General features: G+C 46.2%; 1 protein-coding gene across 1 annotated transcript; it reads right to left on the bottom strand.

Annotated features, from left to right (window-relative positions):
• Nucleotides 1-7,251: 7,251 nt before the first annotated feature.
• On the bottom strand, nt 7,252-8,448 carry LOC121861151 (extensin-3-like). Its single transcript, XM_042358718.1, has one exon. It carries the CDS (start codon nt 8,446-8,448, stop codon nt 7,252-7,254), a length of 1,197 nt encoding a protein of 398 aa, XP_042214652.1.
• Nucleotides 8,449-12,811: the final 4,363 nt, after the last annotated feature.

Raw genomic sequence — 12,811 nt, 5'->3', positions numbered from 1 at the left:
AAAAGACATACGTTACAGTTAGGTTTTATTAATGAACATATATAATGTACAGTCTTTATGCAATAGATACATAGATTATTCTTCTCACTGCCTCTCTAAAACACCTCTTCCTCTCTCTTACTCCTTCACCTCTCCCTCTCTCTCACTCCCACTCACCTCCCTCTCTCTCACTCCCACTCATCTCCCTCTCTCTCACTCCCACACCTCTCCCTCTCACACTTTCTCACTCCTTCACTACCACTACTCTCCCTCTCTCTCACTCCCACACCTCTCCTTCTCTCACTTTCTCACTCCCACTCCTCTCCCTTTCTCTCACTCCCTCTCTACCAAACACCTCCCTCTCTCTCTCTCCCACTCCTCTCCCTCTCCCACCACTGACTGCCTCAAAGATGAGTTCAGGCGGTGTTGTTGTGTGGCCGCGTGGTTGGTGGTCCCTGCTAGCTGGGGTGTTGGGGACAGCGTCTTGGGGATCAAACTGTCCTACTGCGCCGTCTTCAGGAATCGAGACTGTCACAGCATCTCTTACTGTACCTTCGTCAGCAGCAATAGGTTCTTCGTGTTGCTCTAAGACCCTCAAGAGAGAAGTGAAGTCCATCTTGTACACCTCAGGAGAGTCATTACCTAGTGGTGGACTCCGGGCACTGCTGGGGAACGTCCTGGCGGCGAAGGTCTTGAGGAAAGGGAAGACGAGGCTGAGGATAAAGTCGACTAAAGACGAACGGAAGAATTTGAAGACCAAGTCGAGGGCGAAGGTCATTAGTATGTGTGCCAGAGCTATGTTGAGTTCTCGCCCCTCAGAGGAGATGGAGGTGAGGGGAGCGCTTGGAGGCCAGCTCAGGGGGTCCATCTCCAGGCTCGTGGGGTGTAGAGTCATCTGTGAGGGGAGTTTTGATCCTTTGGTGCACATGTGAGACCCGCCTGTACTGTCACACTAATTATTTTAATAGTTTCGGCGATTCTGCGAGGTATAGAATTACTGGACTTAGATATTTAAGTTTCTTCTATGTTCTAACGTACTATGATCTCATAGGTAAAGACAGGTGAGCAGCCAGAAGACAATTAAGCTTCCCTCACCTGATGTTGAGACGTGGTGGAGGTGTAAGACTGTAGAGAGGCAGCAGGACGGAGGTTGGACAGAAGTAGTATTGGAGGCCGAGCAGCAGGAGGCGGTGGTGCCGGTGTGAATGAGGCACGGAAGCTAGTGTGTGTCTGGCTCCACACAGCTGCTGGAGCCATCGAGGTCTTTATGGAGGATAATGTCACGGGTCAAGGAGCACAGAACACACGAGTATCACCTCAGATCTGCAGCAGGATAACTCCCTCATGGTTTAATCCTGAGCTGAGGGACGCCGCTGAGCCCTGACAGGATGAGTCTCACCCTAAACACAGGACACAGGGGCAGCGTTCCCTCAGTACAGGTATTTCCTGCTGAATAAAATTAAACACAATATTTTAAGACGTCATATATTAGGTAATCCTTTTAGTAAGACATTTAATGAAGCCTTGAATAATAATACCGAGTGTTGTAGTTTAGTGTTGCATATTTGTGTGTTGTTGACATTATGATGACTTATACCTGTAGTTGTTTCTGTATCTGTCCTATTGATTCTGAATTAATATATTAAATGAAATAACGCGTAATGTTTCACAAAATTAAAACCATACTGTACTGATATACAATTCACAGTGTTTTTGTTGATGTATTAAATGTTAATCTGCAACTTCCGTTTTTATTTGTTATTAGAATAAGATTCAATTTAAAGTTTCATATTGTAGAGTCAGACGAGAATCTTTGTTCAAGTTGAATGTACAGTAATTAACACTGATGCTGATTTGAGTAACTATACAGTGTGGGTGAAGCTCTACATATTGTTTAAGTCTGTGTTTGTATATATTTATATCGTCAGTTATTTATGTAAAGTTCCGGACACACACTTCTGGCCGCCACGGGTCAGCGGAACCAGCCTGTCTGATCTTATCATCCCTGACCCAGTGTGGGATTTTGACCCCAAATAACTGTCCCGGATGAAAGGGATTAAAGAAGGTCATCCTGTATCACCCATCTTGACCCTCGACCTGGGTCAGGCACGCTACATTAAAATAACTGTAAAAGGTCGGAGGGATTAGAGAGAGGCATCTTATCTTACCTGTCGCGACCCTCGGCTCAGGTGTGACAGGTGCAAGACTAAAATAACAGTCCGGGGAGGAAGGAATTTAAGGACTTCCTTCTTTGGCCTCTTGTGACCTCTAACCCGGGACCAACAGGTGATAAACATAGCCGCGAGGTCAGGTCAGGTCGAGAAGAGGTCATATATTAACAGGGTGTAGGTAGTGACTGGGCTAGTGTAGTCCTCACCTTCCTCATGATGAAGACGTCCTCGTTGCTCCTGCTGGTGTTGCCTTGCCTCGCCATGGCCGCCGTCAATAGGGAGGGGTCCCACGGAGGTCCACCACAGCCTCAGCCGCCGCAGCCAGGGTCCTCCTACGATGTACCGCCGTCCTTCGAACACAACCAGTTTGATTTCCAAGGTCCTCCGCCCCCACAGTACCCCTCCTACCAGCCTAATTATGGTGACCCAGGTGAGTGTGTTGTCAGTCTCCTCCCATGTTAGAACCTATACCTATCCTTGTACTCTCTGCTTGTACCTGTATCAGTCCTGTATCAGTACCTGACCTTGTATTTGTATCAATATATTAACTTAAGCTGTGAATTAGGGCCCATATCCCTGTCATCCACACTTACCCCATGAATCCTAGCCCCACATCGATCCCCTATCCCACCTAACCCATGAATCCCACCCTCCTATCCCATGAACAGGCCGAGCCCCCGACCTATCCCTCCTAACCCACGAATCCTAACCACCTCCATCTCTTTCTCTCTCCCCGATAAAGCACTGTGGAACGGACATACTGAAGAAGAAGACTCGTTCCTCAGTGGATGGCTGGACAAGGGGCTGAAGGTGTTGAGTGATGTGATACCTGTGTCTCTCTCAGTCATCATTATCATCACTATCCTCAGCTTTCTAGGACTCGTTAATGTACCTTTCCTAGCTAACCTGAGGTAAGTCCTAGTCTCACGTGTTTTTTTTTTATGTTAGTTACCCCTTAAAAATGAGTTAGAATTAGGTAAGTATCCCGTTAAGTTAGATTAATTGATTTATTTTGAGTTCGTTTCCCTGTTAATTTGTTAAAATAGTTAATTATCTTGTTATTGTTGTGATTGTAGTTTGTTTATTATTATTATTATTATTATTATTATTATTATTATTATTATTATTATTATTATTTTATTATTATTATTATTATTATTATTTATTTGCTTTACTATTAATATTGTCATCATCATCATCATTATAACCATCTACGTCATCACCAGTGCGACGAAGGACGAGTTAGGCCGAGCTTTGGCCAACGTGGACCTGGACCAGTTGGCCACGACCATCTCCATGGCCATCGACAAGTACCACCAGCTGTTTGGCCAGTGAAGTAAGACTATTAATTTGGCCAGTGAAGTAAGACTATTAATTTGGCCAGTGAAGTAAGACTATTAATTTGGCCAGTGAAGTAAGACTATTAATTTGAACAGTGAAGTAAGACTATTAATTTGACCAGTGAAGTAAGAACATTTATTTGGCCAGTGAAGTAAGACTATTAATTTGGCCAGTGAAGTAAGACTATTAATTTGGCCAGTGAAGTAAGACTATTAATTTGGACAGTGAAGTAAGACTATTAATTTGGTCAATAACTAATTCTAACTAATTCTGTAAGATAGAATTATATATGAAATATGTATTTTGGGTGTACTGTTCAAAGTTATGTTCACTATTTTCTGTACAGTATTTCTGGAGTACTGTTCAGTTATGTTCAATATTTCTTCTACAGTACAGTAATGAGTATAAATCTATATTGCGCTTCTATAATTGTGTATAGCACGATATTATACACATTCTCGTATGCTATACAACCACCATAGCTACCTCTATAACCTTGCTTACATGACACACACACACACACACACGTTTATGACAGTCATGTGTGTATGCGGTGTGTCATGGTATGTCAGGGGTCAAGATATGTGTTTTATGCTATGTAAAGCTATGTAATACTATGTAAAGCTATGTAATGCTACGTCGTGGTATGGACATATGCCACTCTTGCGCTAAACAGCTTTCACAAGTTCGGATCTCAGGTCTTTAGCGAAGTTCACGGTGCGTTATGTCCCTCTTGCATGGACTAGACCCTGAACTCATAAGTATATTGTAAGTATGAATTAAAATTATAAGTAAATATTTTATAAGTTGTTCTTGAGTGTTGTTGTATGATTGTATATTTACTGAGTGTTAATTTAATGTATATTTGTGTGAGAAAGAAAATATACAGTATTGTGTTGATTTAGATATATTTCTTATCCTAATGTTTGTATATAATGTATAAGTGAAGGCTGTATAATTTCCATATATGATTATAGTACATTAAATAACAAATCATATGACACCAAAAACATCAAAATCGAATAAGAAATGACAAAATTATCATCAATTATGTTACAGTATCTCACTCGACCTCATTCATATTGGACTACAAAATAACAATAGCACGAAATGATTATAACACGGTACAGAAATATTCCTTTTGATTTAGCCTTAGATTATGACACACTGGACGAAGGATTATGACACACTTGACGAAGGATTATGACACACTGGACGAAGGATTATGACACACTGGAAGAAGGATTATGACACACTGGACGAAGGATTATGACACACTGGACGAAGGATTATGACACACTGGAAGAAGGATTATGACACAATGGACGAAGGATTATGACACACTGGAAGAAGGATTATGACACACTAGAAGAAGGATTATGACACACTGGAAGAAGGATTATGACACACTGGACGAAGGATTATGACACACTTGACGAAGGATTATGACACACTGGACGAAGGATTATGACACACTGGACGAAGGATTATGACACACTTGACGAAGGATTATGACACACTGGAAGAAGGATTATGACACACTGGACGAAGGATTATGACACACTGGAAGAGGGATTATGACACACTGGACGAAGGATTATGACACACCGGACGAAGGATTGCGACACACTGGACGAAGGATTAAGACACACTGACGAAGGATTATGACACACTGGACGAAGGATTATGACAGACTTGACGAAGGATTATGACACTGGATGAAGGATTATGACACACTGGAAGAAGGATTATGACACACTGACGAAGGATTATGACACTGGACGAAGGATTATGACAGACTTGACGAAGGATTATGACACACTGGATGAAGGATTATGACACACTGGAAGAAGGATTATGACACACTTGACGAAGGATGACACACTGGAGAAGGATTATGACACTGGAAGAAGGATGACACACTGGACGAAGGATTATGACACACTGGAAGAAGGATTATGACAGACTTGACGAAGGATTATGACACACGAAGGATTTGACACACTTGACGAAGGATTATGACAGACTGGAAGAAGGATTATGACACACTGGACGAAGGATTATGACAGACTTGACGAAGGATTATGACACACTGGAAGAAGGATTATGACACACTGACGAAGGATTATGACACACTGGAAGAAGGATTATGACACACTGGACGAAGGATTATGACACACTGGAAACTGGAAGAAGGATTATGACACACTGGACGAAGGATTGCGACAGACTTGACGAAGGATTATGACACACTCTGAGAAGGATTATGACACACTGGACGAAGGATTATGACACACTGACGAAGGATTATGACACACTGGACGAAAAAAAACAACAGATTATGACACTGGAAGAGGATTATGACACACTTGACGAAGGATTATGACACACTGGACGAAGGATTATGACACACTGGAAGAAGGATTATGACACACTGGACGAAGGATTATGACACACTGGACGAAGGATTATGACACACTGGAAGAAGGATTATGACACACTTGACGAAGGATTATGACACACTGGACGAAGGATTATGACACACTGGAAGAAGGATTATGACACACTGGAGAAGGATTTTGACACACTGGAAGAAGGATTATGACACACTGGAAGAAGGATTATGACATACTGACGAAGGATTATGACACACTGGACGAAGGATTACATGACACTGGACGAAGGATTATGACACACTGGAAGAAGGATTTGACAACTGGACGAAGGATTATGACACACTGGACGGATTATGACACACTGGACGAAGGATGAGAAAAAGACAACACACTGGAAGAAGGATTATGACACACTGGACGAAGGATTATGACACGGAAGAAGGATTAGAACTGACGAAGGATTGACACACTGGACGAAGGATTTGACAGACTGAAGAAGGATTATGACACACTGGAAGAAGGATTATGACACACTGGACGAAGGATTATGACACACTGGAAGAAGGATTATGACACACTGACGAAGGATTATGACACACTTGACGAAGGATTATGACACACTGGACGAAGGATTATGACACACTGGACGAAGGATTATGACACACTGGAAGAAGGATTATGACACACTGACGAAGGATTATGACACACTAGAAAGGATTATGACATACTGACGAAGGATTATGACACACTGGACGAAGGATTATGACAGACTGGAAGAAGGATTATGACATACACTGGACGAAGGATTATGACACACTGGAAGAAGGATTATGACACACTGGAAGAAGGATTCACACTGACGAAGGATTATGACACACTGGAAGAAGATTAGACAGACTGGAAAGGAATGACACTGGACGAAGGATTATGACACACTGGAAGAAGGATTATGACACTGGAAGAAGGATTATGACACACTGAAGAAGGATTATGACACACTGGAAGAAGGATTATGACACACTGGACGAAGGATTATGACACACTGGAAGAAGGATTATGACACACTGGAAGAAGGATTATGACACACTGGAAGAAGGATTATGACACACTGGACGAAGGATTATGACACACTGGACGAAGGATTATGACACACTGGACGAAGGATTAAGACACACTGGACGAAGGATTATGACACACTGGAAGAGGGTTTATGACACACTGGAAGAAGGATTATGACAGACTGGAAGAAGGATTATGACACACCCTACTGAGGATAACAGGAATTGTGGCGTTTGTTCTAGGATTCATAAGACTGCCCATAAATATCCTTTAATTGGGGTGGACATGTTATCTGGAACTACCTATCATGCCTCGAGCCATGATAGGTGTCGTGGGTGGTGAGCCATGCTAGGTGTCGGGGGTGTTGAGCCATGATAGGTGATGTGGGTGGTGAGCCATGATAGGTGTCGTGGGTGTTGAGCCATGCTAGGTGTCGTGGGTGTGGAGCCATGATAGGTGATGTGGGTGGTGAGCCATGATAGGTGTCGTGGGTGGTGAGCCATGATAGTGTCGGGTAGTGAACTATGATAGTGTCGTGGGTGGTGAGCCATGATAGGTGTCGTGTGTTGAGCCATGATAGGTGACGTGGAGTGTTGAGCCATGATAGGTGACGTGGGTGTTGAGCCATGATAGGTGTCGTGGTGTTGAGCCATGATAGGTGATGTGGGTGTTGAGCTATGATAGGTGTCGGGTGGTGAGGTATGATAGGTGTCGGGTGTTGAGCCATGATAGGTGTCGGGTGTTGAGCCATGATAGTGACGTGGGTGTTGAGCCATGATAGGTGACGTGGTGTTGAGCCATGATAGGTGACGTGGTGTTGGGCCATGATAGGTGTCGGGTGAGCCATGATAGGTGTCGTGGGTGGTGAGCCAGCGAAGTGGGGTCGATAGGTGACGTGGTTGGAGCCATGATAGGTGTCGTGGGTGGTGAGCCACGATAGGTGTCGTGGGTGGTGAGCCATGATAGGTGTCGGGTGTTGAGCCATGATAGGTGACGTGGGTGGTGAGCCACATAGGTGTCGTGGGTGGTGAGCCATGATAGGTGTCGGTGTGGAGCCATGATAGGTGTCGTGGTGGCCGCCATAGGTGTCGGGTGTTGAGCCATGGTAGGTGTCGTGGGTGGTGAGCCATGATAGGTGTCGGGTGTTGAGCCATGATAGGTGACGTGGGTGGTGAGCCATGATAGGTGTCGGGTGTTGAGCCATGATAGGTGTCGGGTGGTGAGCCATGATAGGTGTCCGGGTGTTGAGCCATGATAGGTGACGTGGGTGGTGAGCCATGATAGGTGTCGTGGGTGTTGAGCCATGGTAGGTGTCGTGGGTGTTGAGCCATGATAGTGTCGTGGGTGTTGAGCCATGATAGGTGACGTGGGTGGTGAGCCATGATAGGTGTCGGGTGTTGAGCCATGATAGGTGTCGGGTGGTGAGCCATGATAGGTGTCGTGGGTGGTGCCATGATAGGTGTCGGGTGTTGAGCCATGATAGGTGTCGGGTGTTGAGCCATGATAGGTGTCGTGGGTGGTGAGCTATGATAGGTGATGTGGGTGGTGAGCCATGATAGGTGTCGTGGTGGTGAGCCATGATAGGTGTCGGGTGGTGAGCGATAGGTGTCGGGTGGTGAGCCGATAGGTGTCGGGTGTTGAGCCGATAGGTGTCGGGTGGTGAGCTATGATAGGTGATGTGGGTGTTGAGCTATGATAGGTGTCGTGGGTGTTGAGCCAGATAGTGTCGGGTGGTGAGCCATGATAGGTGTCGTGGGTGGTGGCCATGATAGGTGTCGTGGGTGTTGAGCCATGATAGGTGTCGTGGGTGTTGAGCCATGATAGTGATGTGTGTGAGCTATGATAGGTGTCGTGGGTGTTGAGCCATGATAGGTGTCGTGTTGAGCTATGATAGTGCGTGGGTGGTGAGCTATGATAGGTGTCGGGTGGTGAGCTATGATAGGTGTTGTGGGTGGTGAGCTATGATAGGTGATGTGGGTGGTGAGCGATAGGTGAGGGGGTGAGCCATGATAGTGTCGGGTGTTGAGCTATGATAGGTGTCGTGGGTGGTGAGCTATGATAGGTGTTGTGGTGGTGAGCCATGATAGGTGATGTGGGTGGTGAGCTATGATAGGTGATGTGGGTGGTGAGCCATGATAGGTGGCGGGTGTTGGAGCCATGATAGTGCGGGGTGTTGAGCCATGTGGTGTCGGGTTGAGCTATGATAGGTGTCGTGGGTGGTGAGCTATGATAGGTGACGTGGTGTTGAGCCATGATAGGTGTCGTGGGTGGTGAGCTATGATAGGTGATGTGGTGAGCTATGATAGGTGATGGGTGGTGAGCCATGATAGGTGTCGGGTGTTGAGCTATGATAGGTGATGTGGGTGGTGAGCTATGATAGGTGTCGGTGTGGTTTGAGCGATAGGTGTCGGGTGGTGAGCTATGATAGGTGGCCGGGTGGTGAGCTATGATAGGTGACGTGGGTGTTGAGCCATGATAGGTGTCGTGGGTGGTGAGCTATGATAGGGTGATGTGGGTGGTGAGCTATGATAGGTGATGTGGGTGGTGAGCCATGATAGGTGTCGTGGGTGTTGAGCACGATAGGTGATGTGGGTGTTGAGCCATGATAGGTGATGTGGGTGGTGAGCCATGATAGGTGTTGTGGGTGGTGAGCCATGATAGGTGATGGGTGGTGAGCCATGATAGGTGTCGTGGGTGTTGAGCTATGATAGGTGATGTGGGTGTTGAGCTATGATAGGTGTTGTGGGTGGTGAGCTATGATAGGTGATGTGGGTGGTGAGCTATGATAGGTGATGTGGGTGGTGAGCCATGATAGGTGTCGTGGGTGTTGAGCTATGATAGGTGATGTGGGTGTTGAGCTATGATAGGTGATGTGGGTGTGAGCTATGATAGGTGATGTGGGTGGTGAGCCATGATAGTGTCGGGTGGTGAGCTATGATAGGTGTCGGGTGTTGAGCCATGATAGGTGTCGTGGTGGTGAGCTATGATAGGTATGGGTGAGCTTGAAGGGTGGTGAGCCATGATAGGTGTCGGGTGTTGAGCTATGATAGGTGATGTGGTGGTGAGCTATGATAGGTGATGGGTGGTCCATGATAGGTGTCGGGTGAGCTTGATAGGTGATGTGGGTGGTGAGCTATGATAGGTGATGTGGGTGGGAGCCATGATAGGTGTCGGGTGTTGAGCTATGATAGGTGATGTGGGTGTTGAGCTATGATAGGTGTCGTGTGGTGAGCTATGATAGGTGTTGTGGGTGGTGAGCTATGATAGGTGATGTGGGTGGTGAGCTATGATAGGTGATGTGGGTGGTGAGCCATGATAGGTGTCGTGGGTGTTGAGCCATGATAGGTGTCGTGGGTGTTGAGCCATGATAGGTGTCGGGTGGTGAGCTATGATAGGTGTCGGGTGGTGAGCTATGATGGTGACGTGGGTGTTGAGCCATGATAGGTGTCGTGGGTGGTGAGCTATGATAGGTGATGTGGGTGGGTTTGCGATAGGTGATGTGGGTGGTGAGCCATGATAGGTGTCGGGTGTTGAGCTATGATAGGTGATGTGGGTGGGTGAGCGATAGGTGTCGGGTGTGAGCCATGATAGGTGACGTGGGTGTTGAGCCATGATAGGTAATGTGAGTGGTGAGCCATGATAGGTGTCGGTGGTGAGCCATGATAGGTGTCGGGTGGTGAGCCATGATAGGTGTGTCGGGTGGTGAGCCATGATAGTTCGTGCGGTGGTGAGCTATGATAGGTGATGTGGTGGTGAGCCATGATAGGTGTCGTGGGTGGTGAGCCATGATGGTGTCGTGGGTTGATATAGTGTCGTGGTGGTGAGGTATGATAGGTGATGTGGGTGTGGACCATGATGGTGTGTCGGTTGGTGAGCTATGATAGGTGACGTGGGTGGTGAGCCATGATAGGTGATGTGGGTGGTGAGCCATGATAGGTGTTGTGGGTGGTGAGCCATGATAGGTGTCGTGGGTGGTGAGGTATGATAGGTGATGTGGGTGTTGAGCCATGATAGGTGTCGGTTGGTGAGCTATGATAGGTGACGTGGGTGGTGAGCCAAGAGGTAATGTGGGTGGTGAGCCATGATAGGTGTCGTGGGTGTTGAGCCATGATAGGTGTCGTGGTGAGCCATGATAGGTGTTGTGGGTGGTGAGCCATGATAGGTGTCGTGGGTGGTGAGCCATGATAGGTGTCGTGGGTGTTGAGCCATGATAGGTGTCGTGGGTGTTGAGCCATGATAGGTGTCGTGGGTGGTGAGCCATGATAGGTGTCGTGGGTGTTGAGCCATGATAGGTGTCGTGTGTTGACATGATAGGTGCCTTAGATCTGTGCTCCTGACTACTAAGACTAGAACCTAGAAGACTGAGGTTTCATTAAGACTGAAGCCCCATTAAGACTGAGGGCCCCATTAAGACTGAAGCCCCCATAAGACTGAGGCCCCATTAAGACTGAGGCCCCATAAGACTGAGGCCCTTAAGACTGAGGCCCCATTAAGACTGAAGCCCCATTAAGACTGAGGCCCCATTAAGACTGAGGCTTCATTAAGACTGAAGCCCCATTAAGACTGAAGCCCCATTAAGACTGAAGCCCCATTAAGACTGAGGCCCCATTAAGACTGAGGCTTCATTAAGACTGAAGCCCCATTAAGACTGAGGCCCCATTAAGACTGAGGCTTCATTAAGACTGAAGCCCCATTAAGACTGAAGCCCCATTAAGACTGAAGCCCCATTAAGACTGAGGCCCCATTAAGACTGAGGCCCCATTAAGACTGAGGCCCCATTAAGACTGAGGCCCCATTAAGACTGAGGCCCCATTAAGACTGAAGCCCCCATTAAGACTGAAGCCCCCATTAAGACTGAGCCCCCATTAAAACTGAAGCCCCATTTGACCATCCAACCATATCATTTTCAGGTATACAAACAATGTACCTAGAGATTAATTCAACCAATCAGAGTACCGTCTTTATATCTGAGGGTTGGCGACCACAGTCCTCTTCTCTAAACGTTCTCGGGGCTATTCTCACCAATCCTCTGAGGTTATGTATCTCTGTGGGAATAACTTTTTAATTTCATTCATTCATATCGCTCTCTGCCTCCCCCTGGCCCTCCTACCATCACCATTACTCATTAATATTTCTGTTATTATTCCTCTCATCACTAATTATATGACCAAAGTATCTAATTTTCTGATTGTATAAATTTAATATATTTCTCTTGACATTTTGCCAATTTTAGACATTACAGGTATATAAACAATGTATCTAGACACTGCAGGTATATAAACAATGTATCTAGTCACTGCAGGTATATAAACAATGTACCTCGTCACTGCAGGTAAACAATGGTAAACAGTAAGGCAGCTTGACCTATGATAAGGAACAGAACCATCTTTCCATGCATAATTGTTGTCTTCTGTTTACACTGACCTGACTGATACGGAGAGGGAGGAGGTGAAAGTGTGAGAGAGAGAGGGAGAGGTAGGAGGTGAAAGTGAGAGAGAGGAGGTGAGAGTGAGTGAGAGAGGGAGGAGATGAAAGTGAGAGAGAGAGATAGGCAGAAAGAGAAAGTGAGAGAGAATAAGGTAGAGGGAGTGACTAAGAGAGAGAATGAGTGAATAAGAAAGAGAGAAAGGGAGAGGGAGAAGGGGTAGAGAGAGAATAAAGATGAATAGAGGAAGAGAGAGAGATAGAAATAAGACGAGAAAGATCAAGAGACAGAGAGAGAGGGAGAGACAGAGAGACAGAAAGAGAGACAGGATAAGCTGGCCAGGTAAGTTACAATCACTCTCTTCCCCTTTTCCTCCAACGCTAACTTAAGCATCGCCCGAGGGAGTGGGTCACACTGAGGCCCTGGGAACGAGTCACTGA

Source organism: Homarus americanus, unplaced genomic scaffold, assembly GCF_018991925.1.
Source record: "Homarus americanus isolate GMGI-L3 unplaced genomic scaffold, GMGI_Hamer_2.0 scaffold52806, whole genome shotgun sequence".
Classification (NCBI taxonomy): Eukaryota; Metazoa; Arthropoda; class Malacostraca; order Decapoda; family Nephropidae; genus Homarus; species Homarus americanus.
Note: the sequence above shows the minus strand (reverse complement) of the source record. Positions and strands in the feature narration are given on the sequence as shown.

Coding starts and splice junctions, on each gene's coding strand:
- LOC121861151 (XM_042358718.1), bottom strand. CDS start 8,448: ATGGCTCAACACCCGACACCTATCATGGCTCAACACCCGACACCTATC.